A 27008-nucleotide genomic window follows, 5' to 3' on the forward strand; every position below is an offset into this window, starting at 1 on the left:
GTCTCCATATTTAGCTTGGAAGAGACGACAGTCCGAGAACTTGCAATAACTGCTAAGAGGGTAAAACAAATTATTATGGCCCAAGACAGGAAAATGATGGTGCTAAGCAACCTCTATGAGCATGGAGGCATTAAGCAAGCATCTATCTAACTGTGCAAACTTAATAAAATGTATCTTCCTTCCAGAAACCTATTCAAACATTGTTAAACAAATTTCCCAAGCAAAACATATTTTGACCTAGAGCGCTGCTATATTTTCCAAAACCATAATCCATTAAAAAAAAGTACGAACCAGACTATCGCCTTGGTTGTGCTTGCCAAGGAAAAGCTGGCTGGTCAAATGCTGACTGTCCTCTAAAAGTTAGACTTCTTATCAGCAGGTGTGTTTTGTTTCCGAAGGCACTCGAAGAAAGGAATTACCTAAACATAGGGTCGAGTGGGTTATTCCTCATCTGTGAAGGTCATCATGTGGATGAATTCCTTCTGAAGAGTGCGCATGCCCAGCATACTCCAAGAGCAGTGTTGAAGGAGAGAGTTAATAATATGGTAATGGCACTGGGAAATCTAAGCTTTTCAACAGTAGTAAGAGCTCTGCAAAAAAAAAAACTCCTGGGTATGGGCAGCTGTTATCAACAGTCAGTCACTTTGGAACCTTTGTATAGCAGTGATTTGGTACCATAGCACCTACAGAGGAACTATAACTCGTAGGGCTAAATAGAAATGTTCTGGAAAGCAAATAGGTGGACCTGGCAAAATTACTGAAGACCTAAGAGCACTGTCTGAAGAAATACGTTGTACTTAATTTAGGAACTTTTATGATGGAATAGATCATGGAAATGAGCACCAAAATAGTTAGTGGCTTAGGTCCACATCATAACAGACAACACTATGCCCCAATACAAAGACTGTAGGGAATATAGGTACCACCCACTGGACAGGCTTCTTCTTGCCTCTGTGGGAGGAGGCAGGCACCATAGATTATAAAGGCCACATTTTGCAAAGTGCTCCTATTCCATAAATCAGAATTAAGAGGCTTCTCTAACTGATTTACAAGATCACACCTATTTTATATCTTCTAGAGACAAATGTCTAATGTCATCCCTCTCCTGCAGGAGGAAAATTCACAAGTCATTTAATGTCAAGTTGACTTTTATGGGCCTGAAATCTTACAAAATACCCCTCCGATCCATAATCAAAAAAGGCACTCGTCTTTATACATGGAAAAAAGTGGACGTTTTTGTAATCTATATTATTCTAATAACCTTCATGGTTTCCTTGCCACTTTTCACATGTTTGCAACAGTAGAACAAAACACCGCAGCACACAGCGGCATGTTATTAAAGTAACAAATGAAGACAATGATGGGAAATTATGTGCATATTACTATATCAGATATCTATCTCTGTTGTTTTTCCCCCCAAGGAAGGTATTGGAGTCCAATGTCCATTTTTGACAGAACACAACTTCCAACAGGTAAAGGGTATGAATAAAAAGCATGATTTAGATGCAAAAACAAACTTTGATGAGCTGGTTACAGCATTCATAGTGGACAGCTTCATCAAATTGCAAGAAAGTGCTACAACTTAATACTGGCAACCTAAAGCTAAGAAGGTCTTTTGTATAGGCATCAAGAGATCCGGTATTTACTAATAGTCCTATAAATCAGCCAGGCAAGCAAGACCTTGCTGGGGTGGAATGCTCCCTTCAGGCACAGTTTGTTCCACAGTCTCTCCATAACCAGTTATAACCATCCTCTTTAAAGTCCCACATAGGTTCACAGCCTTTATGCTGCTCTCCCCACTCACAACATGGGGAAACAGGCTGCTTGAGTTAAGCATGCTATGAACAAGCCTAAACAAGAACATCACCATATTCTGATTCTTAGAAGCAATCTCACCGCTGTCAGGGAGATTGGCACCAAATTACTCAGCATGAATCAGTTGAGACGATCTTATGCAGACATAAGACATGGGTCAACAAGCCTACAAAAAAATGACTTGCCCACCTATGACAATGTTTTTGCTGAGCTGACCTTTTTATGGCAATCTACTTAGTACACCTCTGCCTAATTGTTTTTTAATCAGGTCCAAAGAATGCAATCTATATTATCTAATAAATGGTTTAGGATGAGGGGGGTGGCTTTAGTAAACTTAATTTACCACTTGCCCAGCTGGCAGAAGAATAATAATTCATTTTTATGACCAATTAAAGTCACTTAGGTGCATGTTTCGGGTCAAGTCAAGTCAAAGTTTTATTGTATAATTTGTTAAAATTATCACAATACCCACATGTATAAATAAAAGTATATAAAAGTTGACAACCATAAAACATCTAATCGTTGTCACCAAAGACCCATAAAACTTGTTAAATACAATTGTAAACATTTGATTCAAGCATGGGGCATTATTTCTCTATAAAATCTGTGTTTATCTGTTTACACAGTTTGTTTTCTTTGTTGCTTTTTCTTAAGGGTTCCGATGTTACAATCTTCCTGATAAAGCTGCTTCAGGCGAATCCTTACTGCCCCCAAAAATTTGATTCCCCTGCATGCCAGGATTATGGAGGGTCCTCCCAGCCAACTTGTTACTGCTTGTCTACAAGTACGAATTTTTAGGACATTAAAAATTTGCTTTAAATACCGTTGTCTCAAATCCAATACTGCTGGGCATACACAAAAAATGTGAGGTGGAGATTCAGTTTTGTAACCGCATAAACTGCATTTTTCTGATTGGTGGCTCTGTTGCCAGGAGGGGAGCAAGTCTTTTGACATGTGATGGCCCATCCGATAGTCCATATAGCATTTCTTTAGGAACCCGCTGAAATGAGAGGATAGGTATGCTTGTGGTTTTAATGATTTATAAGAAGCTATAACTGTCCACCCATGCCTACGTTTGGCCAATGAATTATTATCTTCCAAAAAGGATTTCATTTTGGCTGCCTTGTTAATTAAGTTACTTAAACCAGCTTTATCCATCTTTGTTTCCCATGATGATTCTAGATCGAGATCAATCAAGCAATTTTGCAGATGCTTTCCCCAGGTACTCAAGATTTTATTATCCGCCTGGTGCCTAATTTCTTCCCAGCATAGATGGTCCAAGGACTCCTGATTTGCGGAACGAAATTTATTACAAAGCTTCACAAAGCCGCTCATGCTCTGGAAGTTTTGATTTTGCAGGCCAAATTCTAGCCGTATCTGCGATGGAGAGGCGGATTTTGGCAGATTAAAAACGGCTTTATAGATCTTAGTCTGCATTGTGTTTAATAAGTCAGCCTCCTTGCCTTGCCAGGTAACCAGCCCGTAGGACAAGGTGGGCAAAATTTGCGTGGCCATGACCTTCAATAGATGATTGTGATTGGGACAGTCCAATTTGGATTTCAGTAACCGGTATGCAAAGATTAATGACTGAGCTTTTGCTTTTATTACTGCTTTTTGCTCTTTATGTTTCAGTCCTTGCTCTATTAAGATACCCAGATATTTATATGATGGTTGTTCTTCTACCGTTTCTCCGTTTGCCATCCATCTAAACTTGAGTTTACTTGATTCCACTAGTCGGACAACCTTTGTTTTACCTTTGTTTAGTTCCAGCTTTTCCTGTTGTAAATATTCCGCTAATTTGTTGATTGCTCTTTGTAGACCGATTGGTGATTTGCTCAATACTACTATGTCATCCGCATATTGTAAAAAATTGATTGGATCGTTGGCCAATCTCGGCGGATGACATTCTGCTGCAACCAAAACTTTGCTGACGTCCGAGAGGAAAAGGTTAAAGAGGCTTGGGGCCAGCACGCAGCCTTGCTTTAAACCTTGATACGTCAAAATCCTTGAGGTAATACTGCCACCGTTGCCTAACTTGACTCTTACCCATGTGCTGTTATACAGGGTGGCTATGGCGTTTAACATGGGTTTCGGGAATCCCCAGGTTATCAACTTTGCCCATAGGCGCTCTCTGCATACCCGGTCGAATGCTGACCTTATATCAATAAAGCAAGCGTATAGTCTCGAACCCTCAGTTAGTGCTTTTTCCATTAAAAGTGACAGACAGGCCAGGTTTGTGATGGTGCCCATTCCTTGCCTGAACCCGGTTTGAAACTTAGGGATAATATTGGTCTCTTCTATCCAATCTTGTAGCTGAGTTAGGATGCAGGAGGCATAAAGCTTGGCTTCAACGTCTATTAGGGATATCAGCCTATAATTAGCGGGGTTGCGACGGTCTCCCTGTTTGAAAATGGGGTGAATGATATTCCCTAGCCAGGATGCGGGGACTTTGTTTTGAGAATCATGTTTTAGCGAAATGTACAAATCAAGTAACATCGTGCAGAAAAACATTTAAAAATAATAAAGAGCTGAAAAACTAGAAAATGAATCAAATAAAGCCTAGACAGCGTCCAGTTAAATCATCATCAAACAGCACAAAATAAGAAACTGAATTTGGCTCCCACAATCCTTTCTTTGATAGAATTAGGTCAAAGTGATGAGATAACCAATTGGCACTCATTTCCACAAAACAAGGACTGTCTTCAACATGCTTTGATCAATTCTCCCTACAGTGCACTTTTACCATTGGGAGGACTACTTATTTTGCTTATGAGTTTGTGGCTGAGGACCACTCAAAACATTATGAGCAAGAAACTTTCAGAATGACAACTTGAGATTCAACATTTGTCATTCAACAATATCCTCAGTGTTGCGTTACAAGTACTACTTGACAAGTTTTTCTGACCACTACGGAAAATCTGTTTCATGGTTCAAATCAGCAGGTGAAAAAAAGGAAAGGGTTGTAGTAACAGAGTCATAAAAGGATAAGAAGTCTCAAAGATTAAAACACAAAACTATTTAGTGTAAAATACATTTAAAAAAAATCAAATGCAGTAAGAAGAACCATGAGGGCCTATTAACAAACTGCATTTTGGAGTGCATTAGCAGTACTACAACAGTACAACTAACATACTACAAATTGCTATTGCAAACTTATGGTCTATGCCTCAGTCTCTCCTATCTTACAGACGAGGACATCTCAGTCCCGACTGTGGACATTTCCGCACATGTTACATTTTATAATTTTTATTAGTAAATGGGGTCGGACACGGGTGAGAGGGTGGAAACTTGAGAATATTTACAACCAAATGGGAGAAGTTTAAAGAGGAGTAAGGAGGTGTTAAGACAGGGTTAGGTGGGTGTATAGGGAATGACATGTACCCAGCCACAAAAGAGAAAGCTTATTGCTATTTACAAACTGCACTCCAAAATATCCAAACGCAGAGATACAGTACTCCAACTCTGAGCTGGACTAAGTCCAGCTGCAAACATGGCTAACCACTGGTACTACAACCCACTACCGCAATAAATAATAGCAACAGGGACTTAAAGTAAAAGTAGCAATTACTGGTAAATTAAATTAACCTATTATACCATTTTAAAAATACATATAAATGGTGCTTGTTGAAAAAAATAGTATTTTATAAAATTATTTTAAATATTTTTTATATATATTATTTCTCCATTTTAAAATAAATGCAAGGTTATTTCCAAAATATTCAACTAAAATTAATTCTATACATAACATTTGGCAACTCTTAATAAATAACAGTTTGAGTTTTTTAAATACATCTTTGAAAAATAATTTAAATTGAATATACTTACATTAACAATGAAATATTTTATTCAAAATTAAGTTACGCATATTATGGTATATTTTTGATTTGCCTACTTTTAAGCTAAATACATAAAAAATAATTATTTTACATTAATATTTAACAGAAAGAAAATGTAAACTATATTTACATTTAATAACTGAAATAAACCTTTCTAAAATTAACTATTCTTTACCATTGGGAGGTCTACGACCTGGAAGTGACGGTCCCGCCAAGAGTGCAAAAAGTCACTACTAGAAGTAAATTTATGGTCATATATGAGGCTTTTACTGACTCCTCTCCCTGTTTCAGGGGAGAGGACATGCAAGTCTACACTTACCTTTTGTAAATAGTGGATAGTCAAAAGCAGTAAAGTTACTCAAAAATGTAAACTTTCACGTGTAAAGTTACTCATAAGTACGTTTATGTTTGTGAATAGGCCCCTCATTTGGTAACAGCATTCCTAACAGAAATGCTTATAACACATAGTTATCCCACTCCATACAGGTTCAGTGAAATCCAGCTGTCAGAAATCTGTGGAAACAGCAGTAATCAAGAGAACAAGCAAAGCTTTGGGCAAGAGCAATTATGATACTGATTTATATATGGTGCAACTACGTCTCACCAACCTGCTAGATCTTGCATTAAAAGGCAGAAGGAAGAAAATTGTAGAAAGGCAGCAGGTGCATGAAAAGGAGAAGGAAAAAAAGAGAAGGATTATTTTATTGATTTTTACTAACTTTAAATATCAAAGAACATACGTTTGTCAAACTCACAAATTCATTTTTTCACACAAACATATTTTATGATGCCTTTAATCCCTACATTTGAGTTCAGCAAAAAGAGTGATTACTACATTAAAATGATTGTCCTTCTAGAACCTTTCTGAGCATATAACTTTCTCTTTATATATCTGCTAAAATAGTTAACATGAGCCTTCTACTAAGATCAAGTGCTATACAAGGGCTATACAATTACAGACTGTTGCCAACCATTTTGCATTACCTGTTTGATAGTGTGGATTCAACGGGCAGTTTACCCTACCCAGGTACCATGTATTACAGACAAGAAGGCAATTAATTAGTTAAGCTTTTCAAATAAGGCACATTTCACACAAACTTGATCACATATTAAAAGTGTGTTAATTTGTATCATTGTTCAAGGCATCCATGAAGTCAAATGGATAATGTTGGCTACTTAAGCAAGTGCTGAAGAACAAGCAGCACCACAATGGGACAAGCTGAAAGTGGATAATGCAAAAGAAAACGCCAATTTGAATGTGAGGAAACCATGCATTAAAAAGGCACTTTTCAGGTAAAGGCCAAGTACTATTCAACCATGTGTTGTCACTATCACTAAATGTTACCTACAGTACTGAGGAGCACTAGGTTTAAAAAGGAAAAGCTACACATTAGTTCTAATCAATTGTGTAGATTTACTCTTAGCTACTGAGCAGAGAACGAGTGGTCTGCTTTTAAGTATTTTTTTCCGCATCTTGGCATACTGATGTGTCCTTTTTAAGAAAACGTTGTTTTTACTTTGTATTATATTTGCTCTCTGCCGGCCAACCCATCAAAAAAATACAAAAACTGAAACAGACTGTTGTGTTATCAAGTTAAGTGTGTGCCTGGATACATTTAAAAAAAGATATGAGGTGGGATGAAGTTTTAATGCAGACACTTTACTCTGTAGCAGATTAATTTGATTACTTAGTAAGATGCTGTAAAGAATACCTAGGTTCAAGTACCAAGCTCCTTGCAGCAATCAGGCAACGTGTAGCTAATCCACTTTTTTTTCAACAGAGAGCGAGGTTAAACACCACCACCAGAAATACTACTAGATTTTAAAACTTTTATCCTGTCCTTTAAACCAACCGTTCAAAGTGGACAAAATATGTATTGTAGGTAAAAAGACCCACTCTAACAAAAAAAATTTAAGGAACAGAAATTTTAGCTTCAATTTTTTTTTTTTATCCTAACACAACTCAGTGATTTTCTATTTGATCAGATCCATTTTCACCCTGTCTGGAGAAACAGCAAATGTATCTCACCTTTGTAGCTTCTGTTTTCTGAGACCATGGGCTCTATCAAATTACCAACTTCAGGGAATCCTTGAGCCAATACACAAGAAGAAGCCACATACTCCTTGATAAAATGGGTTTCTGATGGATACATCTGCCTGTGGATTCCTTACCTTATGAATATCCCCTGGGCCAGCATTCTTCGGAACTTTTTCGTAGCTCTCCTCGCAGACGAGGTCGTCACAATGCCATAGCTCCGCACGCGGCTCTGCGTGACGTCACTGGAGCTATAAGAGGGCAAAGTCGGCGTGATGACGTCAGTTCCCTTTTTTCCGCGCTGTCGACGCGAGCGATTTTTTCTGGGACTCTCCATACTTTCGACTGGATACTTTGTTTGTCGCCTGTATATTTTTCTCTTTTGGCATGTCTGCACTGAAGAAGTCTGGTTTTAAACCCTGTAAAGAATGCGGAGGTCACATGTCTATCACGGTGAACAACCTTTACAACGCAACTTTTACACCGCACTACCATTACAACGAAACTATTACAACGCGAAATCTGTTACAACGCATGCCATTACAACGCATGCTATTACAACGAAATGCACTAGATGGCGTGCTAACATTAGAAATAGTGTAGTTTTACTATCCAAACACCTTCCCTACTGCAACGTGGACTGGAGTTAGAATAGTAAATTATACATTTCTAATGTCAGCACTCCATCTAGTGTACGTCGTTGTAAAAGCATGCGTTGTAAAGGCTGGCGTTGTAACAGATCTTGCGGTGTAAAAAATGCGTTGTAACGGCATGCGGTGTAAAAGCATGCGTTGTAACGTCATACATCCGTCTATCACGGACCCGCATGAAGACTGTCTTTGGTGCCTGTCATCTGACCACGACGTCCAGGGCTGTTCTTCCTGCAGGAAGATGAACCCAAAGGCTCTGAAGGAGCGGGAGGCCAAACTGTATATGGCCAAGGCAAGGAAAGAAAAAAGGGGTTGGAATAGGTCGAAGTCCAGGTCATCGACTTCACATGACTCCAAGAGGAAGCATAAGAAGAAGAAGAGACATGCTTCACGGCGCCGGTCGTCGAAGGCTGTGGAGTCGAGGTCGCCTTCTCCAACTCCTCGACGTCGAGTAAAGGACTTTGTCTCTCCTTCTCCTTCAGTGTCTCCTCAGGCGACTCCAGTCCATTCTCCATCATACAAGGGGACTCCGGAGAGGTCGTCGACGCCGAGATTCTCACCAGCTTCAGAGGGTGTGTTGAATCCGGTTGAGACTGAGGTTTCTTCTGCTCCTGTGGCTCCAGTGGCGCCGACTCCAGAGGTGCCTCGTTTGGATCTCAAACCGGCTCAACATCCACAGTTTCCGGCGCCGGGTTCGGATCCATCACATTTTCTTAATGCCATGTATGGGGTGTTCGCCAGAGCCTCGTACCCCTCTGGTGCACCTTCGAGTCCCATGGGTCCTTTGGCATATAATTTGGGTGTGCCTCGGCAGTATCCTCAGGCCCCCTTTCCGCCCTTCATGCCAGCGACGCTGTCCTGGCATTTTCCGTCTCCGAGGAGGTCGATGCCGTATGGGCAGTAACCGGCTCCATCCCGCGAAGCTTCTCGGATTCGATCGGTGCCGGCGCCGTTTACCACAGTGGGTCCTTCTTCGACGTCGCTCCCGGAGCCGTCAACGCCGTGGGTGGTGCCGTCGACCCCGCAGCCGAAGATGACTCGAGGAGAGAGGTGCAGAGGTTGTTGGAGGAGGAGCAGTACCAGGAAGAGAGGGAGGAAGGAGAAGTGTATGACACAGAGGATGTGTTTGAGGACTTGTGTGAGGCAAGTGGACTTGATGCTTCTCCGAAGTGGGACTTTGTTTCTCAAAAGGCTTCCCCCTCGAAGGAGGTTGCTCCCTACCATTCTGTAATTAGGAAGGCGCTGAACTTTTATATTTGCAGCTTCCTATGGCTGAGTATAAGCCTAATCTTCTTACAAAGGTGCTCCATTCACCGTCCGTGGGGGTCGAACCACTCTTGCCCTTTAATGATGCTCTGACCGAGCCCATACTGCATGTTTGGCGCAACCCTCTTTCTGCTCCTGCGGTTTCAAGGTCTGTTTCCAGAAGATATAGGCCTGCTCCTGGAGATCCTGTTTTCCTTTCATCCCACCCCTCTCCTGAGAGCTTGGTGGTTCAGGCTTCTTGTTCGAAGCAGTCCACAGGGGCTTTTCCGCAAACTCCTGCCGACAGAATCCAAAAAGCTGGAGCAGTCTGCGAAAAAGGTCTTTTCTTCAGCCAGCATGGCACTGAAATCTACCATCGCCACCTGTCTCCTGGGTAGATATATTCATGCCTTAATGGACTCTGCCAAACAGCTTCTTCCTAAGCTATCTGAGGAGGACAGGGGTAATCTCAGTGAGGTGTTGACGGACTCTCAGGCTGCAGCTCGCCAGGTCATCCAGTCGGGCCTAGACACGGTGGATTCTGTTGCCAGAGTGATGGGTTTGTCTATTGCAACAAGAAGACATGCATGGTTGAGGTCTTCTGGGTTCTCTCCCAATGTCCAAGCTGCTCTTCTTGATCTACCTTTTGATGAATCTAGACTTCTTGGAGAGAAGGCAGATTCGGCTTTTGCAAAGATTTAAGGACAGTAAGGCCACAGCAAAATATTTGGGTCTGCAAACACAGACAAGAGGTTATGGTTATAAAAGGTACAGAGGGTTCGGAAAGTCTTCCTTTCAGTATCAACAGCAGCAACATCAACAACAGAACCTCTTGTATAAGTCCTATAGGGGTAAAGGCAGAGGTTGCCAACGTCTAGCCGGGCCTCATCCTTCCTCCTCCTCCTCTACTACCTCCCCAGCCCCTCCTGGTAATGCGGGAAAGCATCCCTAGAACCGCCATCCTGGATCATATAGGTTCTGTGGGAGGTCGGCTTACCCATTTTCTACGAGATTGGAAATCGATCACTTGAGACCTTTGGGTTCTAGATCTCGTGGAAAATGGGTACGCCCTTCCCTTCAGAGAATTCCCTCCTCCTTACCTTCCTTGGCAAGGGTTTTGCACGGAGGAACATTTACTTCTCCTTCAAAAGGAGGTTATTGCCCTGTTACAAAAAGGTGCGTTAGAGGTGGTTCCGGAGCAGGAAAGGGGTCAGGGATGCTACTCCCGGTATTTTCTAATTCCCAAAAAGGATGGCAGGTTACTTTCGATCCTGGATCTCAGAATTTTGAATCTATATCACAAGCAGGAGAGATTCAAGATGCTAAACCTAGCACAGGTTCTTCAGGCGCTGCAGCAAGGGGACTGGATGGTGTCCATCGACTTACAGGATGCATATTTTCATATCCCAATCCTGAAGTCGCACAGGAAGTATCTCCGTTTTACGGTTGGGTCGCAACACTACCAGTTTGCGGTTCTTCTGTTTGGTCTTACTACTGCACCTCGAGTCTTCACCAAGGTGATGGCGGTGGTGGCCGCCCATATCAGGAGGTCGGGGATTCTGGTTTTCCCCTACCTGGACGACTGGCTTCTGAAGGCAAAGTCGCAAGAGATGGTGCTTCATCATCTGCATTTAACAGCTGAGCGGTTGTTCAATTTGGGTTTTTCGATAAATGTACCCAAGTCTCACCTAGTGCCCTCTCAGCGCAACCTGTTCATAGGGGCGGTACTGGATACCACAGTGTGTCGAGCTTTTCCTCCTCTGCAAAGGATTCTCAACATTCAGGAAATGATCCCTTTGTTTCACAATGGAGCGGTTGTTCCAGTTCTGAAGGTCCTTCGCCTGCTCGGTCTGTTCGCCTCCTGCATTCTGTTGGTCAACCATGCACGCCGGCACATGAGGGCGCTCCAGTGGTGCCTCCGCAAGCAATGGTATCAGCACAACGGAGATCTCAGGGAGTCTGTAATATTCTCCAGAGAAGCTGCAGCGGATCTGTCTTGGTGGAGCATGGAGAGCAATCTGTCTCAAGGAAAGCCCTTTCATCTTCCTCCATCGGTGGCCACAGTGATAATGGATGCCTCTTCCCTAGGGTAGGGTGCTCATCTGGGGATCGGGAGATCAAGCATCTTTGGTCTCCAGAGGAAAGATTGTTTCATATCAATCTTCTAGAATTGTGGGCAATACGTTTAGCATTCAAGGACTTTCGCCCATCCCTTTGCGGTCAGTCGGTTCAAGTCCTGACGGACAACACTACCGCGATGTGGTATATCAACAAGCTGGGAGGAGTAGGGTCGTACCATCTCTGCAGGGAGGCGTTGCGGCTTTGGTCCTGGGCTCAGGACCATCAGATTTGCTTGATGGCAAATCATCTGGCCGGGGTGCTGAATGTGCGTGCGGATAGTCTCAGTCGGCAGTTCTCTGCCGACCACGAGTGGAGGCTTCATACGGAGGTAGTTCGACATCTTTTGGACGTGGGGAACTCCTCGGGTGGACCTGTTTGCCACTCTCTAGAACGTGCACTGCCCGTCGTTCTGCAGTCTCCAGTTTCCGATGCAAGGGGCGTTGGGGGACGGTTTTCAGTTGAGTTGGAGTTCACAACTCCTTTACGCGTTTCCTCCCATACCCTTGATTCCTCGGGTTCTGAGGAAGATTCGTCAAGACCAGGCCCAAGTCATATTGATCACCCCGGATTGGCCAAGAAGGGTGTGATAGACAGATTTACTTCACCTCTCATCGCACCCTCCGCTCTGTCTCCTTCTCAGGGTAGATCTCCTCTGGCAGTTGGAGGGGCAGGTTCTACACCCCCACCTCCAGAGATTGCACCTTCATGCCTGGAGATTTAACGGGGCAACCTGAATTATTTTTCTCTCCCGCCTGACGTGGTGGATGTTATATTATCGGCCAGGCGACACTCCACCAGGTCTATCTACTCCTACAGGTGGTCAAAATGTGTTAAATGGTGTGGGAAGAAGTCTATTGATCCTTTGAAAGCTCATCTTTCTGATGTTCTTTGCTTTATTTGGCCCAGACAGGGTTTTGCTGTGGCCACTGTTAAAGGGTATTTGTCGGCTTTATCTGCATTTCTTTGTTTGCCTGATCAGCCGTCTCTTTTTAAGTCTCCAATAGTTTTAAGGTTCATTAAGGGGCTTACTAACATGTTCCTGCCCACTCCTTGTATTATGCCCCAGTGGGATTTGAATTTAGTGTTAACTTTTTTAATGGGTTCCACGTTTGAGCCTATGCATAGCTGTTCTTTACGTCTGCTCAGTTTCAAAACGGTCTTTCTGGTGGCTATTACTTCAGCTAGGAGGGTGAGTGAGCTTCAGGCTTTGAGTTCAAAGAATCCGTTTTTGACCATACATGCTGAAAAGATGGAACTCATGACCAGGGCTGCTTTTCTGCCTAAGGTAGTAACTCCCTTCCATCTAGGACAGTCCATTACCCTTCCTACTTTCTATCCTCCACCTCACCCTTCAAGGAGGAGGAAAGGCTTCACCGTTTGGACCCTAAGAGGGCGATTAGTTTCTATCTTGATAGAACAAAGGACTTTCGTCAGGATGATCCGCTCTTTGTGGGCTATGTTGGACGGATGAAGGGCAAGGCGGTGCAGAAGCGCACACTATCCAGGTGGATCATCTTGTGCATCAAGATCTGCTACGCTCTGGCCGGTAAGGAGCCTCCTGAAGACATTAGGGCTCATACCACCAGGGCTAAATCATCTACTTCTGCCTTGTCCAGAGGTGTTCCTGTGCTGGACATCTGTAAGGTGGCAACTTGGACCTCCCTCAACACTTTTGCGAAGCATTACTGCTTAGATTCCGAAGTGAGGAGGGACGGCCATTTTACGCGCTCTGTTTTGCAGGACTTTTTGGTATAGAAGGGTAGACACCCTCCTCCAGGAGAGGGACTGCTGTGGTATTCTATTCATAAGGTGAGGAATCCACAGGCAGATGTATCCATCAGAAGAACAAGTTACTTACCTTTGGTAGCGCTTCTTCTGGTGGATACAGTATCTGCCTGTAGATTCCTCACTGACCCAGCCGCCTCCCCGTTGTCCACCCTTTTATACCTTAAAAGAGGTATTCGTTAATATGTCATTTCATATTGTCATTCTGCATAGCCTCCGTTTTGCCTTTCTGTAGGCTTAAAGGAAATGTTGGCTTTATTTTGCTTTCCTTTTTCACTTTACACTGAGTGTATTCGTGTGAATACTGTATGCATTTTCTATATGGTCGGTCTGCCCTGTTCACCTCGGTGGCACAGAAAAAATGGGTGGAACTGACGTCATCACGCCAACGTGGCCCTCTTATGGCTCCAGTTATGTCACGCGGAGCCGCGTGCGGAGCCATGGCATTGTGACAAAAAATTCCGAAGAATGCTGGTGCAGGGGATATTCATAAGGTGAGGAATCCACAGGCAGATTCTGCATCCACTAGAAAAAGCGCTACCGAAGGTAAGTAACTTGTTCTTCAGCCTTCCTCCATGAAAGTGGCATGTCCTCAGAGCACAATATCCTCAGTGTCAATAATGTACCATACTTTACACCTAGTGTGTGAGTAGAAGTTTCTGGGTGACATTGACTAGAGCAAGCTCGTCATATTCCAAACTTTGGTAATCTACTGGTAAGCCTACGGAAGGCTGGTAAAACTGTAAAGTCAAATCAGGCTTTATGTTATGTTATGTTATGTTAGTGCTATTTGTATTGCGCACGGCTGCTCCAGCGAAGGAGCGTCCCGGCGCACCGACAAGGTGGCGAACACAACACAACTGGGGAACAGAAATAATTATTAAGAAATTGGGGAGTGAAGGATTTAACAAAGCTCAGAAAATAAATGAGTTTTAGCGGCCTTGCGGAAGGAGAGCAGGTCACCAAAGGTCCGGAGTTTCAAAGGGAGAGCGTTCCAGAGTGCGGCTGCCCGCACCTTAAAAGAGCGACCCCCCACCCGACTGAGTTTGAACCGAGGGGCTACCGCTAATTCTTGGTCTAGCGAGCGCAGAGTGCGGCCCGGGATGTAAGGGCGCAAGAGTTGGTGCAGTAAGGGAGGTGATAGGCCCTTCAGAATTTTGAAGGAAAGGCACAGAACTTTAAAGTGGATCCGCTGCCTAACGGGTAACCAATGCAAGGTTCGCAAAGATTGACCGGCCGAGCAAAACCTAGGAAGACCTATGATCGCTCTGGCCGCAGCGTTCTGCACTCTTTGAAGTCGGGTTAACTCAGCCTGGTTTAATCCTATAAAAAGGGAGCTGGCGTAGTCCAACCGTGCCAAAACCGTTGCTTGCACCACCAATTGACGAGTTGCGGCATCGAAATATTTAAGGGCAGGGCGCAGATTGCGCAGGATGCCGAAGCAGCAAGCCGCCGTCCTTTTGGTGTGGCCAGCGAAGTTGAGGGAAGGGTCCAGCCAAACACCAAGGTTTTTGATCTCCGCAACCGGAGTGGGGGTCGGCCCCAGCTCAGAGGGCCACCAAGTGTCTCCCCATAGGTCCGTCCGCTTCCCAAAGATCATCACCTCCGTTTTTTTGGCGTTTAGTTGGAGACAGTTGGACGTCATCCAACCAGCCACCGCCCTGAGTCCTTCTCTGAATCTTGGGGCATCCACCCCAGGGTCCCCGCTGATCGTGACCGCTAGCTGGGTGTCATCTGCGTACGACACCATGGTCATACCACAGAGCTTCACAACCTCAGCCAGCGGCCTCACGTAGATGTTAAACAACGTGGGGCTCAGTGAGGAACCCTGTGGGACCCCAAGAGACAGAGGATGACATTTGGACTGGTAGGGCGGGGACGCCACACAGAAGGAACGATCCCTGAGAAACGAACGGAACCACTGGTGTGCAGTGCCGATCACCCCTATCTCCTCAAGACGCTGCAGGAGAATGTCATGGGAGACCGTGTCAAAGGCGGCGCTTAGGTCTAACAAAACAAGCGCCGCCGTTTGACCTGCATCCAGAACTACCCGAAGGTGCTCGACCATAGATAACAGTGCTGTCTCCGTACTGTGGCCAGCCCGAAAACCATTCTGGGTGTCATCCAGAATGTTGGCACGCAACAGATGACCAGAGAGGGCGGTGTTGACATGCGCCTCCGCGAGTTTGGCTGGCCACGGGAGAAGTGAAATCGGGCGGTAGTTCTCCGATTTTGTAGGGTCGAGAGATGGTTTTTTCAAAATGGGCATTACTACCGCATGCTTCCATTTCAAAGGCACTTGGCCTGATGATAGCGACGTGTTGATTAAGTCGCAAACCGGGCGAGCAAAAACCTGGTCTCTGAACATAGGTGGCTTGAGCGGGTCGTCCGGCGACCCCGACTTAACTCGGAGAGCCAAGGCCGTGTAAGACTCCAAAGAGAGAGAGGGGAGAGAGTCTAGCACCACCTGATCCAACCGGATGGGAGGCCCCATACTGGTTTGTGCAGTGGAGGAGGGGAAGGCCCTATATATGGTCTGGACCTTCTCCAGGAAGAAAGCCGCCAGCGCTTCACAATGAGTATTGGAGCTGATGGAGTTACCGGCCGGCTTCCTTACCACAAGGTCTTTAAGGGCCTTAAAGATGGTTTTAACAGGATTCCCACTATTGCGAAACTCCAGAGCGTAGTATTCAGCCCGGGTTCTACAAACCGCGCGGTGATAAGACTTGACCGCAGCCATATACAGGGTTTTTTTGCTGCTGTCATACCTCTTCCTCCAGTCTCTCTCTGCACGTCTGCAGACACTTTTCAGAGCCCTCAGATTGCCATCATACCAGGGACTGGGGGCGCGGGAGCCACACTTACTGGAAACCATCGGGATAAGGGAGTCGAGGGCCCTGGTTACCCATCCGCAGAAATGGTCATAACCAGACTCCACGTTCTCCACTGCACCCAGTGGGTCGTCAGTGAGAAGGCGGTGGAGATCTTCCGCCTTTAATTTGCTCCAGCGCCGTCTGGGCATAGCTCGCAGTGGCACCTTAAGTGGGGCTTCATCAAGACTACAGTGAATGGTCACGAGTGAGTGGTCTGACCAGGTCAGGGGGAGGGGGGGGGCCACTGTAACCCCTTCTAAGTTAGAAAAAAAGGGGTCCAGAGTGTGGCCACCACTATGAGTGGGGTCCGAGACCAGCTGGAACAATTGAAGGGCCTCAAGGTCCGCCACCATCCCTCCCACAGAAGAAAGACACAAAGTGTCAAAGTGGAGATTCAAATCCCCAATGATAGAAAAATTGGCAGACCCTACTGCTAGTGAACTAACCGCCTCAGGGAGAGCCTCTCGAAATGCCACTGAGCTACCAGGAGGACGGTAAATCAGCAATCCTGACAAGGTAAAATGCGGAGTAACCGCAACCTTGAACAGGGCGCTTTCGCAGCCCGTGATGTTCTGCACACTCCAGGCGCAAGAATAGCACGATTTAACAGCAAGAGCGACGCCACCCCCTCTCGAAGAGCGGTTGAGCGTGTAGATGGAATACTCAACGGGGAACGCCAGATTCAATACCGTAGAATCGGTGTCTTGCAGCCATGTCTCTGTCAGACAAAAGATGTCAGGGGGGTCATTGTCCACAAGATCAGCAATATCCTGATAATGCTTGACCGCCGATCTGACGTTTAAATTCCAGATGGTGAGATGTCGCGAAGAGACCTTACTGCTTATGGCAGGCTGCACTATACAAGACCCCAAACAAGAAGGGGCTTCAAGTAGCCAGCCGCCACAAGCACAGCGATGGGGGCCACACAAAGGGTCACCGCGGACTTCGGCGCAGGGAGGCAGACAGGTATTAAATGCCAGGAGACTCTCCCTGGTATACATAAGCATGGTTAGAGATGCACCTGATGTAAATATCGCCGCGAAGCCAGCGCAACCGGGCGCGGACGGACGCAGACGGGCAGGACTCTGGCACGACTCCGGCCACGCGAGGACGCGCCCGCTGCGCGAACCCGCTGCGCTAGGGGAGGAGCCTTAAATAGGTGTTCCCAGGCGTCACATGTGCATTCAAGCGCTGTCAGCTGGAAAAGCCTCAATCCACTCACCCCACTCCAAGATGTCCGCCAAAAACGAACCAGGCACCCACCCCAAGACCAGACCCGCCAAAACGGCGGTGAAGGGGCACAATTTATGGTGCAGGTAAGGGGCAATTTAAAAAAGGGTCAAAATGACCAAAACAAACAAGAAGAATATATAACGTTTTTTAAAAACAGCAGTTTTACTGCAAAACGCGCTTTAGATGAAAGAAGAATTGCATTGTCATAATAAGTATCCTCATAAATGAACCTTTCTAAAAATGCAATTCTTGAACGTTTCACCAAGGAGATATGCATGGCAGAATTCAGTCGACAAAGAAGCTCATTTAAAGGGGTGACAAAGAGCATCGAATGATGTATAAACTCACAAGTAATCATTATATTACATATAAGCTTGCAATACAAACAAGCTGTATAGGTTGAAAGTAGCCAGCATACTATACAGTTTGGAAAACGCAAGGGCCCTGACCTACTTTCTTGATGCAAACCTCAGAGGATGTATGCCAATGGCAAACATTTTCCTGAAGTAGAAAGAGCACAGATTTCAAAACATGTCAGGCAATAGTGATGGATACACGAATTGTAAAACCTTTTCCCACTAAAAAACTTCTAGCCGTCGACTCAAAATGAGAACTAGCAAGCATGGACAAAATGACAATCTAAACCTACTGTGGAAAGGTTTCCTAGACACAAGGGAGGGCAACCTATACAACAGCAACGGAAAAACATTCAGGCGGCTTTATTAAACATTAAAAATATTGTTCTGGATGTACCCACCCACATGCCCCAACTGTAGTAAAAACACCTGTTAAGACTTACACTTTGCCAGGGTGTAGTGCCCATGTGTATTATCATCTTTCAAAAGAGCAGTAACACCTTTAAACTTCATACATTTTCTTTTTTAAGCAAATGTTTAAAGGTGTCCAGTGTTCATTTATATTAACTGGTCTATTCTAGATGAGTAAAATCTAGTACTTTAAAGTCATGGTGCTATAGCTTAGCAATGGGCCACAGGGTAAAGTATTTGACCCATTGGTTTCCAGGAGATGGTGCTTTAGGCGACAGGGAGATCTGAAAATAAAATTCTTACTTGGGAATGGTAGATTTCAAACTATGATTTTTTTCTGTCTATCACTGAAGACGACAAAATGCAAAAGGACATGACATAACCGGTCCAGGCAAAAGCGTACTAGAAAAAACTCAAAGTAAAAAAAAAAACTAGGGTCAGTTAGATGAGAAGAACTCTACAAGAGGAGTTTTAAATATCAACGTTCCCCTAACTGACCAAAAGCTTTTCTCTGGGCTTCAAGGAGGCACCTAACAAAAACCAAAGTGCCTCTGGCACAAAACTCAGTATTGTGAGTTTGGACCAATCCCTAGTCATTCACAATGTGCACTGGAAGAGTGCTTGAGAGACTTCTCCTAAAATGTGTCACATCGGTCAGCACAATAAGACCCGAAATAGGAGATCTCCATATGGATCCTGTATCGCCCCACTGTCCTTTTCTTAATTTTGCACAAAGGCCCTGGTTCCTCCTACTTTCCTATTCAGGCAACAGACTGAACTAACTACTTATACGGTGGCTGGCCATTCCTAGACAGGTAGACCAGCTATTAAGTTGAAAGTCAAAGTCTACTCAAAAAGCTGCTATTATTTCAGTGAACGGAAACGTCAACAGCTAGGTCCTCAGTCCTGCTGAATGCGAAGAAAATGTCACACAAATGAATCCTTAGGCAGGCCCTGGAACTTTAACAGTTGACTGTACATGAGTAGACTGGATAGGAATGGATCATACAACAACAGATAAGCAACAAGTCACCAAAATGTTAAACTCACTTGCCAGGGTTTTTACACCTTTGTACGTTTTCTCATTTGGGCTGTTCACAGTTTTTAAGCTCATCTCCATTATAATACGTTCAGTCATATATCTTGGGTGGTTAAAAAAAAAACGCACAATCTAGTTTACAGAGAACTTGAACTTACTTTCACTGGACTAAGTTTGTGGCAGACATTCTGCAGTAACAGTAGGATGGTTGATGCAGATATTAGTCTTTACATGAAATAACGCCCTACCCTGGTTGTGCATTTGAAGCTTCAAATGACAGGGTTTCAACAACCTATCTTGCTCTGTAGTTGGCACAGGGGGGGAAAGAGACAGATATTTTCTCCATAAGAGTGACCATTCTACAGGTACTTGTTGATCAAGATTGAAAGACAGAAGAATGCTTTTAATTGACCAGGTAGTGCCTGATACTGGGAAGCGTCCTTCTCACTGATTTGGACGATAGTATTTTGAGGATAAGAGTCTCAGTGTGGTGTGCGTTGCAAGGGGATGTCAAGATTAACCCAAGCACAGCAGACAGGAATGGACCAAAAGCTAGTTTCTCAGACACCCGGTTCAATCATAATGACGGTCAACAGAGAAGCATTAATACTCAACAAGCAAGCAAAACTTCATGTTGGTAAAATGCAGCACACACAATGGAAAATAACTTGAAGAAAAGAAAATATCCTTAGAAGTACTGACACATTTGGATCATGAGCCACAGCACAGTATAAATACTTGCAAGCCAGGACTGGGAATAAGATATACCGAGGGGGGGAAAAAAGGGGATCTGCCAAGGCCTCAGAGGAGAGGTATCTCAATGAAGGATTCCAGGATCCACATATTATTTATAAAGCAACATAATCTGTTTTGGTCCTACCCACGATTCAAGGATTCACAAAAGTTGGGAACATGAAGGAGTCACAAGCACAGAACCTGGAGAAAATGTACTTTTTTTTTTTTTTAATAGGAAGACATTAATGTTGCTTATTTTTTTTTTTTTTTTAAATAATACTGATTCTTTGTTGATTAATAACAAGTTTCCTTATATGTGAACAAGCCCATTGAGTCCCAGTTGTACGTAACAGACACTCAATTTCAAGCGAATAATCTATTGTGGTATATCTTGGCTGGGAAATTTTATTCTTGTTACACAAGGTTTATGTGTTGAGTGTAAGTGAAGAAAATATCAAGTATATCTAGTAAAGCGCAGCCAGCCTTCCTATGGAGCTTCTAGGAAATAACTAACCTTAATTTAGCACTTTTTAATCTGATATAGTGACAAATATAACAAAACACTGATTACTCCTTTTTGTGTTTATTTCAGCCAGTGTGATGTATAATTCAACTTTTTTTGGCAGAAGCAAATCATGAAGCAAGAATATTTCTGCATCCAACATTCAACATAGTACACGTATCCTCTTGTGATGCACACCACAAAATAATGGCTAAAGCAGGCAATTGATAGTAAGGATGTGAGGGAATTAATACAAAATGGGAGAGCAAAGCGAAAAAAACGCATGCTTTGGATAATTCATGGGTAGAATAATGTTGCCTTAGCTTACAGAGCAGTGCAGCATTTACTGGAGTTATGAGGTGCACAGGGGAAGGAGAAGCAAAGGTTTTTCCAAACAATTAAGAGCTCCCACTCACTAGAAAATGACTTATCCAGAGGTTTCTCTATGACTGTGGAGTCTGAACTACTGCTGCTGCTACTCCCTGGAAAACAGAGAAATGCCCCCAAGGAAATCCCCAGAAAGAGGAATCAAGAGTGCGAAGAGAAAAAGATAAGCGTGCAAAAAAGAAACCTATCAAAGATATGACACTGATTTCAAACAAGTGGCCATCTACCAATGTTTAAATTCAAATTTTGAACATTTAGCAAAACATTTTTATCCAACAGACATCCCAGATTGTTACAGATTAAATGGAAAACCCAAACTAAAAAATCTGAACATTAGAACGTTGGAGGTTCCATTGAAGACATCAAGGGTTGATAATGGCCCTTTGCTCCAACATTCCAACACTTGCCATTTTTCCTTCTTCCTTAAGCTATATCAGTTGTTAAAGGCAGCCTTCTAATTAAGGGTCCTCACCTGTGGCTAGGGCCTACAATTACGTCCCAGAACCTTTAAAAAGCACTACAGCCCTCAGCAGGGGTGACAATGCTAAAATATCAACTATGCCAATAATCTTTCAAATATTTCTTCTACCTCCATCAATCTGCTACCAAATGAAGTCAAAGATCTATCAGTAAACATGGTTGAAAGTAGTTTTTGCAGTAGTTGCCCACTCAATCCGGAGCATAAAAGAAACATTCAAAGCTTCTGAAATTGAAAATTGTTACTTGCCTTTTCTGGTACAGTATGTTACAAAGGTTCTCTACAGGACTATATCCACCAGTTGAAAAAGGTTTGTGGTTGATCCAACATCAACTATTCAATTTATCTCAAGCTGACACAAATTCTTACAAGTTTACCCTTTGTCAAGAGCGTAATAGAGTGCAAATTGGCCAGTGTTTTAAGCACATTTACCAGAACACAATTGTGGGCATAAATTAGCCCTACAATTCACGGAAATATGAATGCATCACTTTTTGATTGAAAATCCATGTTTACAAGAAGACCACTGGATGGCATGTAAACAGATTAAGAAAGCACAATTAAATTATTAAAAAAACAACCACAGTTTCATATCTATAGATAGTGGCAGGCCAAAGCAAGAGTCTAGGAGTAATCAAGCACAGAGAAAATAATGTATGCAAAGTACCAACGTGGAAGTACATTTCGTAATGCAATGCAAATATGACCCCAGAGCAGCTTGATAAAGCATAATGCTTGCAACTGGCACTTAACTGAGAAAATTAAGTGCATACTACAGAAGACCTGAGATCAACAGGCAGTCCTAGCCATCAATGGCATAGTTAAAAATAGAAGTTGCCGATAAGGGACAAAACAGCATGCTGAGTAGCCTTGCACTTTACCTCTACGTCTCTTCTTCTTTTCTCCATTCTCATCAACCTCTCCATCATCATCCTCGTCAGAAGCACTGAGGTCAGAACCCGAAATCCCTTCTCCTAGGTGCAAAAACATAATTTCCTTTATTAAGAAAGGGCAGTTGCATCAGGTCACCTAATTCCTTTAATATATATAATATATTTATAAAAAACGCTAGATGATAGTTGCATTCCTTGTTAACAATTACATACATTTCAAATGCAGAAAAGTTTCTTCAAATATGGTTTATATCGGGGAAAAAACCTATTATAACATCCACTCTTTGTATACAAGTAAAACTGGTATCATTGTAACTTACATTATTTACTAGTGTGATACTGCATGTCTTTTCATGGGCAATATGTTTGGGTGTTTTGAAAGGACAGAGAAAGGTTCAGGCAATGTCGGTAAGGAAAAGGATTGTGAAAACTATTTTGTCTGCACTTAACATTCTTAATCATATTCTCTTTAGAGATTACACACTTATTGGCTAACATCACCACAGCGTGGTGGACGGGAAAATGTGCTGGTACCCAAAGCTGAAGCAGGGCCACTATGTACCGTGCTGATGGTGGCAGGAGTTGAGCACCTCAACAGAGTTTTACCAAAGAAAATAAGAAGATGGAAAAAGACGGAAGAGAAAGACAAAAACAAGAACAAAAGGAGAGATTATGGATGAAAAGAATACATAACAGTGAAATAAAGATACAGGAAGCGTATCGTAGAGGAAGAAAGGAGCATGGAGTTGAATCTAGACTTTGCATCCCTGCTATAGGACAAGTCCGAAGGACAGTCACTACGAAAGAATTTGAGTCTTTGCACTTTAAAAAAAAATAATAATAAGCACTGGATTTGTGATATATGAAATAAAGCATAAACGAGAATCTCTTGTATATGAGTGGAAAAAAACAGATTACGATCACCCAGGCCTTTTCTGTGCATTTTTTCTTTAAGATGCCCTCCGTTTTTCCTGAGCCATAGGTCAACCTTCAGTTAGATTCAAAACAATGGCCGGAACTAGTACAGATTGAGAGGTCGGCTTAAAATCTCATGTAAGCCAACATCACAAATAACATGTGCTGGCAATAACTAACCAAATACGAATAATACATGAAGGATGTTGCGACAGTCATAAGTGTTTTGAGATGAAGGCATGACTGTACAAAGATTCGTAAGAATATTACAAATTACACCTAGGGCCTGATTACGATGCAAGTCAGAAAGCCTCCAACCTCAGGTCGGACCCTTTCCGACTTACATTGTTGGTTTCAAATCCGACAGCATTATTACGATGAAGGCTGCCTGATTTGAAACCAGCCAGTCGAACCGACTGGCTTCAGACGGGCTGAAGAAGCCAGTCTGCCAGTCGTAGGCCACCCAATCCCCTATGTACGGCGTTTACGCCGTGGTGATTATGATGGCGGTTTCCGACAGGCTTTTCATGCCAAGCTTTCCGACATAAAAAGCCTGTCGGAAAGCGACTTTGGGGACCTCTAGCAGGGCCCCCTTGCCACAGCGGCCTCCAGTTGGAAGCCTGGGAATCACCTATGGTGCCCCCTGTTAATCCCTGCACCGTGTGGCAGGCACCATCAAAAACACCCATTTCTCTATGGGAACTTGCGCTACGACCAGTTTACAGCCGCAGCACATGCTTCCATAGAAAAATGGAAGTATGCGACTGCACCATGTGCATTGTAATGGCGGTGTTGGGACAGCCGACTAGAGGTCGGCCAGTCCCGAGACCGCAGTGATGTACCTATACGTCCAATTCAAAAAGCTCTTTCTGTTCAAAAGTTCTACTTGAGTAGAGAAAAATATTCAACAAAACGTTTTCCTTGTTAACATGGATTAGATGGCCCTAGGTTTTATGCAGAAATGTCCCAGATAAGTGTGGATATGTCTCAGAAAAGTACGAAAGGTATGCCAAGTATGTGCTAGTTATGCGCATTTTTCTACATTTTTAAGTTTTTAGGTAAGTGTTGCAGGTGGGTGGACATACTCAGAAATACCAAAAGGGTTATAAAGCTTTTTCTAAAGGGTAGGTCTATTTTAACTTTCTTCATTGAGTTGATACTACACTCTGACAACATGCCATCATCCTTGGCTGGAGTGATAGTAATACCCATTTACTAGAGTCCCTCTTTCAGTTCTCCACTGTGGTGCTAAGGTTTTTGCATGCATTCTCCTCTTCATTTAGAAGAGCGGTCAGCTAAAAATGAACTGTACCCAAAGGAGCAGGCTGGCTTTTGGCCCACCATGCATTCAACTTAAGGATTTCATGCGCAAGATCAAGTTGTGGGGTCTTTGTATTCCCGTTTGTTGGCTTCAGCCAGCCTTCGTTGTGGGATTCTATACTTTATAAATGTTCTTCATTAATTAAATTGGGTGCAGGTTCAACTTGATACCCAGAGCCAACTTTCAGCAAAAATCCATATTACATATTGCATTAAGCAGGGGTGTGGATTGGGACACCTTTTTTCCCTATATTCGACAGATCTCCCCATCACCGACAACCAAGGGGGGGAAATTCAAGACCAATATATTTTATTATTTTTTTTATTTGTTTGTTTATTGAGGTTTCCAACTCAATGACACAGAAAAAACAAACAGCACTGTAAATCGCACTGACATAGGCAGTACATATAACAGCTGACGCAGTCGATTTAATCCTATAGACAATGGCTTTACAATGCAGAAGAGGTCAACGAGAGTGGTAAGGGGGGGGTGGGCGTGGGGGGCAGCCACACAGAGGGGGAGGTAACAAGAGCTCTCTCGATGGTGTTCCCGGTTGCCTTAGCGGGAGGGCTCAACTAAAATGTGGCGCGCCACAGCTCAAGCCTTCTGCATCTGAGGGCACCTACTATAGAAGGTCATATCACGTGCTTTTCTGCATCTTGTGCGGCACGGACAGAGTCCTCTGCTCCCTCTCCAACTTGCAGCCGCAAATACGAATCCATATGGGTCCAAATATCTTTAGAGTGGGCCTGGACTGGCATCAGGTCCCAATAAGCAGTCAAGTGATCCTGGCAGTACACAGCATCCTTGAGTCAATCTGTCAGCCGTGGGAATAGGCAGCGACCCCAATGGATTGCAACCTGTCGTGTGCCCAGGAGGAGCAGAGGAGCCGTTAGCTTTCGCAGCTCCGGGCGACCTCCTTAACATAGCTCAGCAGCGCGAGCTGGGCATTACGTTCAAGTTGCAGGCCTACTATTTTCGAATATATTGATGAGATCACCTCATCAACAGAATCACGAACGGTAGGCCAAAAACGACCCACTCCCAGGCAGGTCCAGCTCAAGTGAAGGAAATTAGCACACGGCTCCATACATCCAACACAGCAAGCATCGTCTAGAAGACCCAGGCTACTCAGCCGCTCCGGGGTGAGATAAAGCCTGTGTACATATGTAAAGTGCACCAAGCCACAGCCACGGTTCTCTTCTTCCTTTTCTCGTTTTTTTAATTACAAGTTATATTAGCTAATGCTGCACATATTTCTCCTTTGTGGGAACTGCTCTGTATGCCGCACAGTTACCACACGCCCAGCAATAACGCTACTGAGAGGAGCATATGGGCATCCATGCTGACCGATGTGACACATTGTACTGATACTTAGCTTTTCCTGAACCATCTCTGATGCACTGTACACTTTTTTTTTTTTTATAGTGCACCAAGCATAGCCGATAGAGGGGCACAGCAGCAGCGCACTGAGCTTCTGTAATGGGACCTGCCAAAGCATCCGCCCATGCCTGGCGAGTTCCAGGGGCCCGCACCAGCGCATTACGGCATGTATCCTGATAATGAGCCTGCATGGGGAGGGGATCACAAGAAAATCCTCAAGCATCTGAAATGTGGGGGGGGCTGCAGTAAAGGAAGTGTAAAGCACTCACACTGCCGGTCACAGCTTGTAGTATGTAAACCTGTCTAACATATTAATGTTGTTCTCTTGCAGAGCCTGCTGTGACGTGATGAAGGAGCCTTTTGGGTATTTGGCCCCTTAGTAGTGAGTGACAGCCTGCGTAATCGAGTGGGCAAAACGGCTGTCTAGGCTAGCACGCTTCCTCATCTCATGCCATGCCCACACCATGCAGCCAACCATGGCAAGCGCTCCTCTTGGTCGCTGCGGGGTCTGATAAAGTGCCGTCTGGAGGGAACACAGGGCAGCATGATCGTATTCAAATGCTGTGTGAGCCTTGAATTTTGTCGGGCATAGCCAATAGAATGAAAATTGTAACAGTAGAGATCCATATCCGGCGCATCCAGCCCGCCCTGCTCAAATGGGAGTGAGAGTACTTCTCATGTGATACTTGGCTGTTGACCTGCCCACGCAAGCACCACCATGTGCGATCTGAGATGTCGCTGAAAACACAGGAGGAGTGGCAGCAGGAGACTAGTAAACTAATAGAGGGGTTTGGGCAACACATCATCTTCGCTAGGGCTAATCTGCCAGGAGGTTTCATCCAGGCAGTCACCGGTCTCTCCAGCCAGTTCTTCAGACAGCCGTAGGTGGGCTTCCAGAGATCATCTAAGTCGTGACTCAGCAAAACCCCCAGGTATTTTACTGGCCCGCTCGCCCATCGTAAAGGGAACTCCGAAGCAAACTCGCTGGTCGCAGT

At 44.0% G+C, this 27008-nt stretch overlaps 1 protein-coding gene across 1 annotated transcript in view; it reads right to left on the bottom strand.

Annotated features, from left to right (window-relative positions):
* Window positions 1-27008, bottom strand: part of KIF3A (kinesin family member 3A) — a 329541-nt gene that overhangs the window by 148547 nt on the left and 153986 nt on the right. The window contains exon 9 of the mRNA XM_085643646.1: window positions 22383-22475. Coding sequence (XP_085499772.1) covers window positions 22383-22475 — 93 coding nt within the window. The remainder of the gene's footprint in view (window positions 1-22382; window positions 22476-27008) is intronic.

The sequence above is a fragment of the Triturus cristatus genome, chromosome 3_1, assembly GCF_964204655.1.
Source record: "Triturus cristatus chromosome 3_1, aTriCri1.1, whole genome shotgun sequence".
In the NCBI taxonomy this organism is placed as follows: Eukaryota; Metazoa; Chordata; class Amphibia; order Caudata; family Salamandridae; genus Triturus; species Triturus cristatus.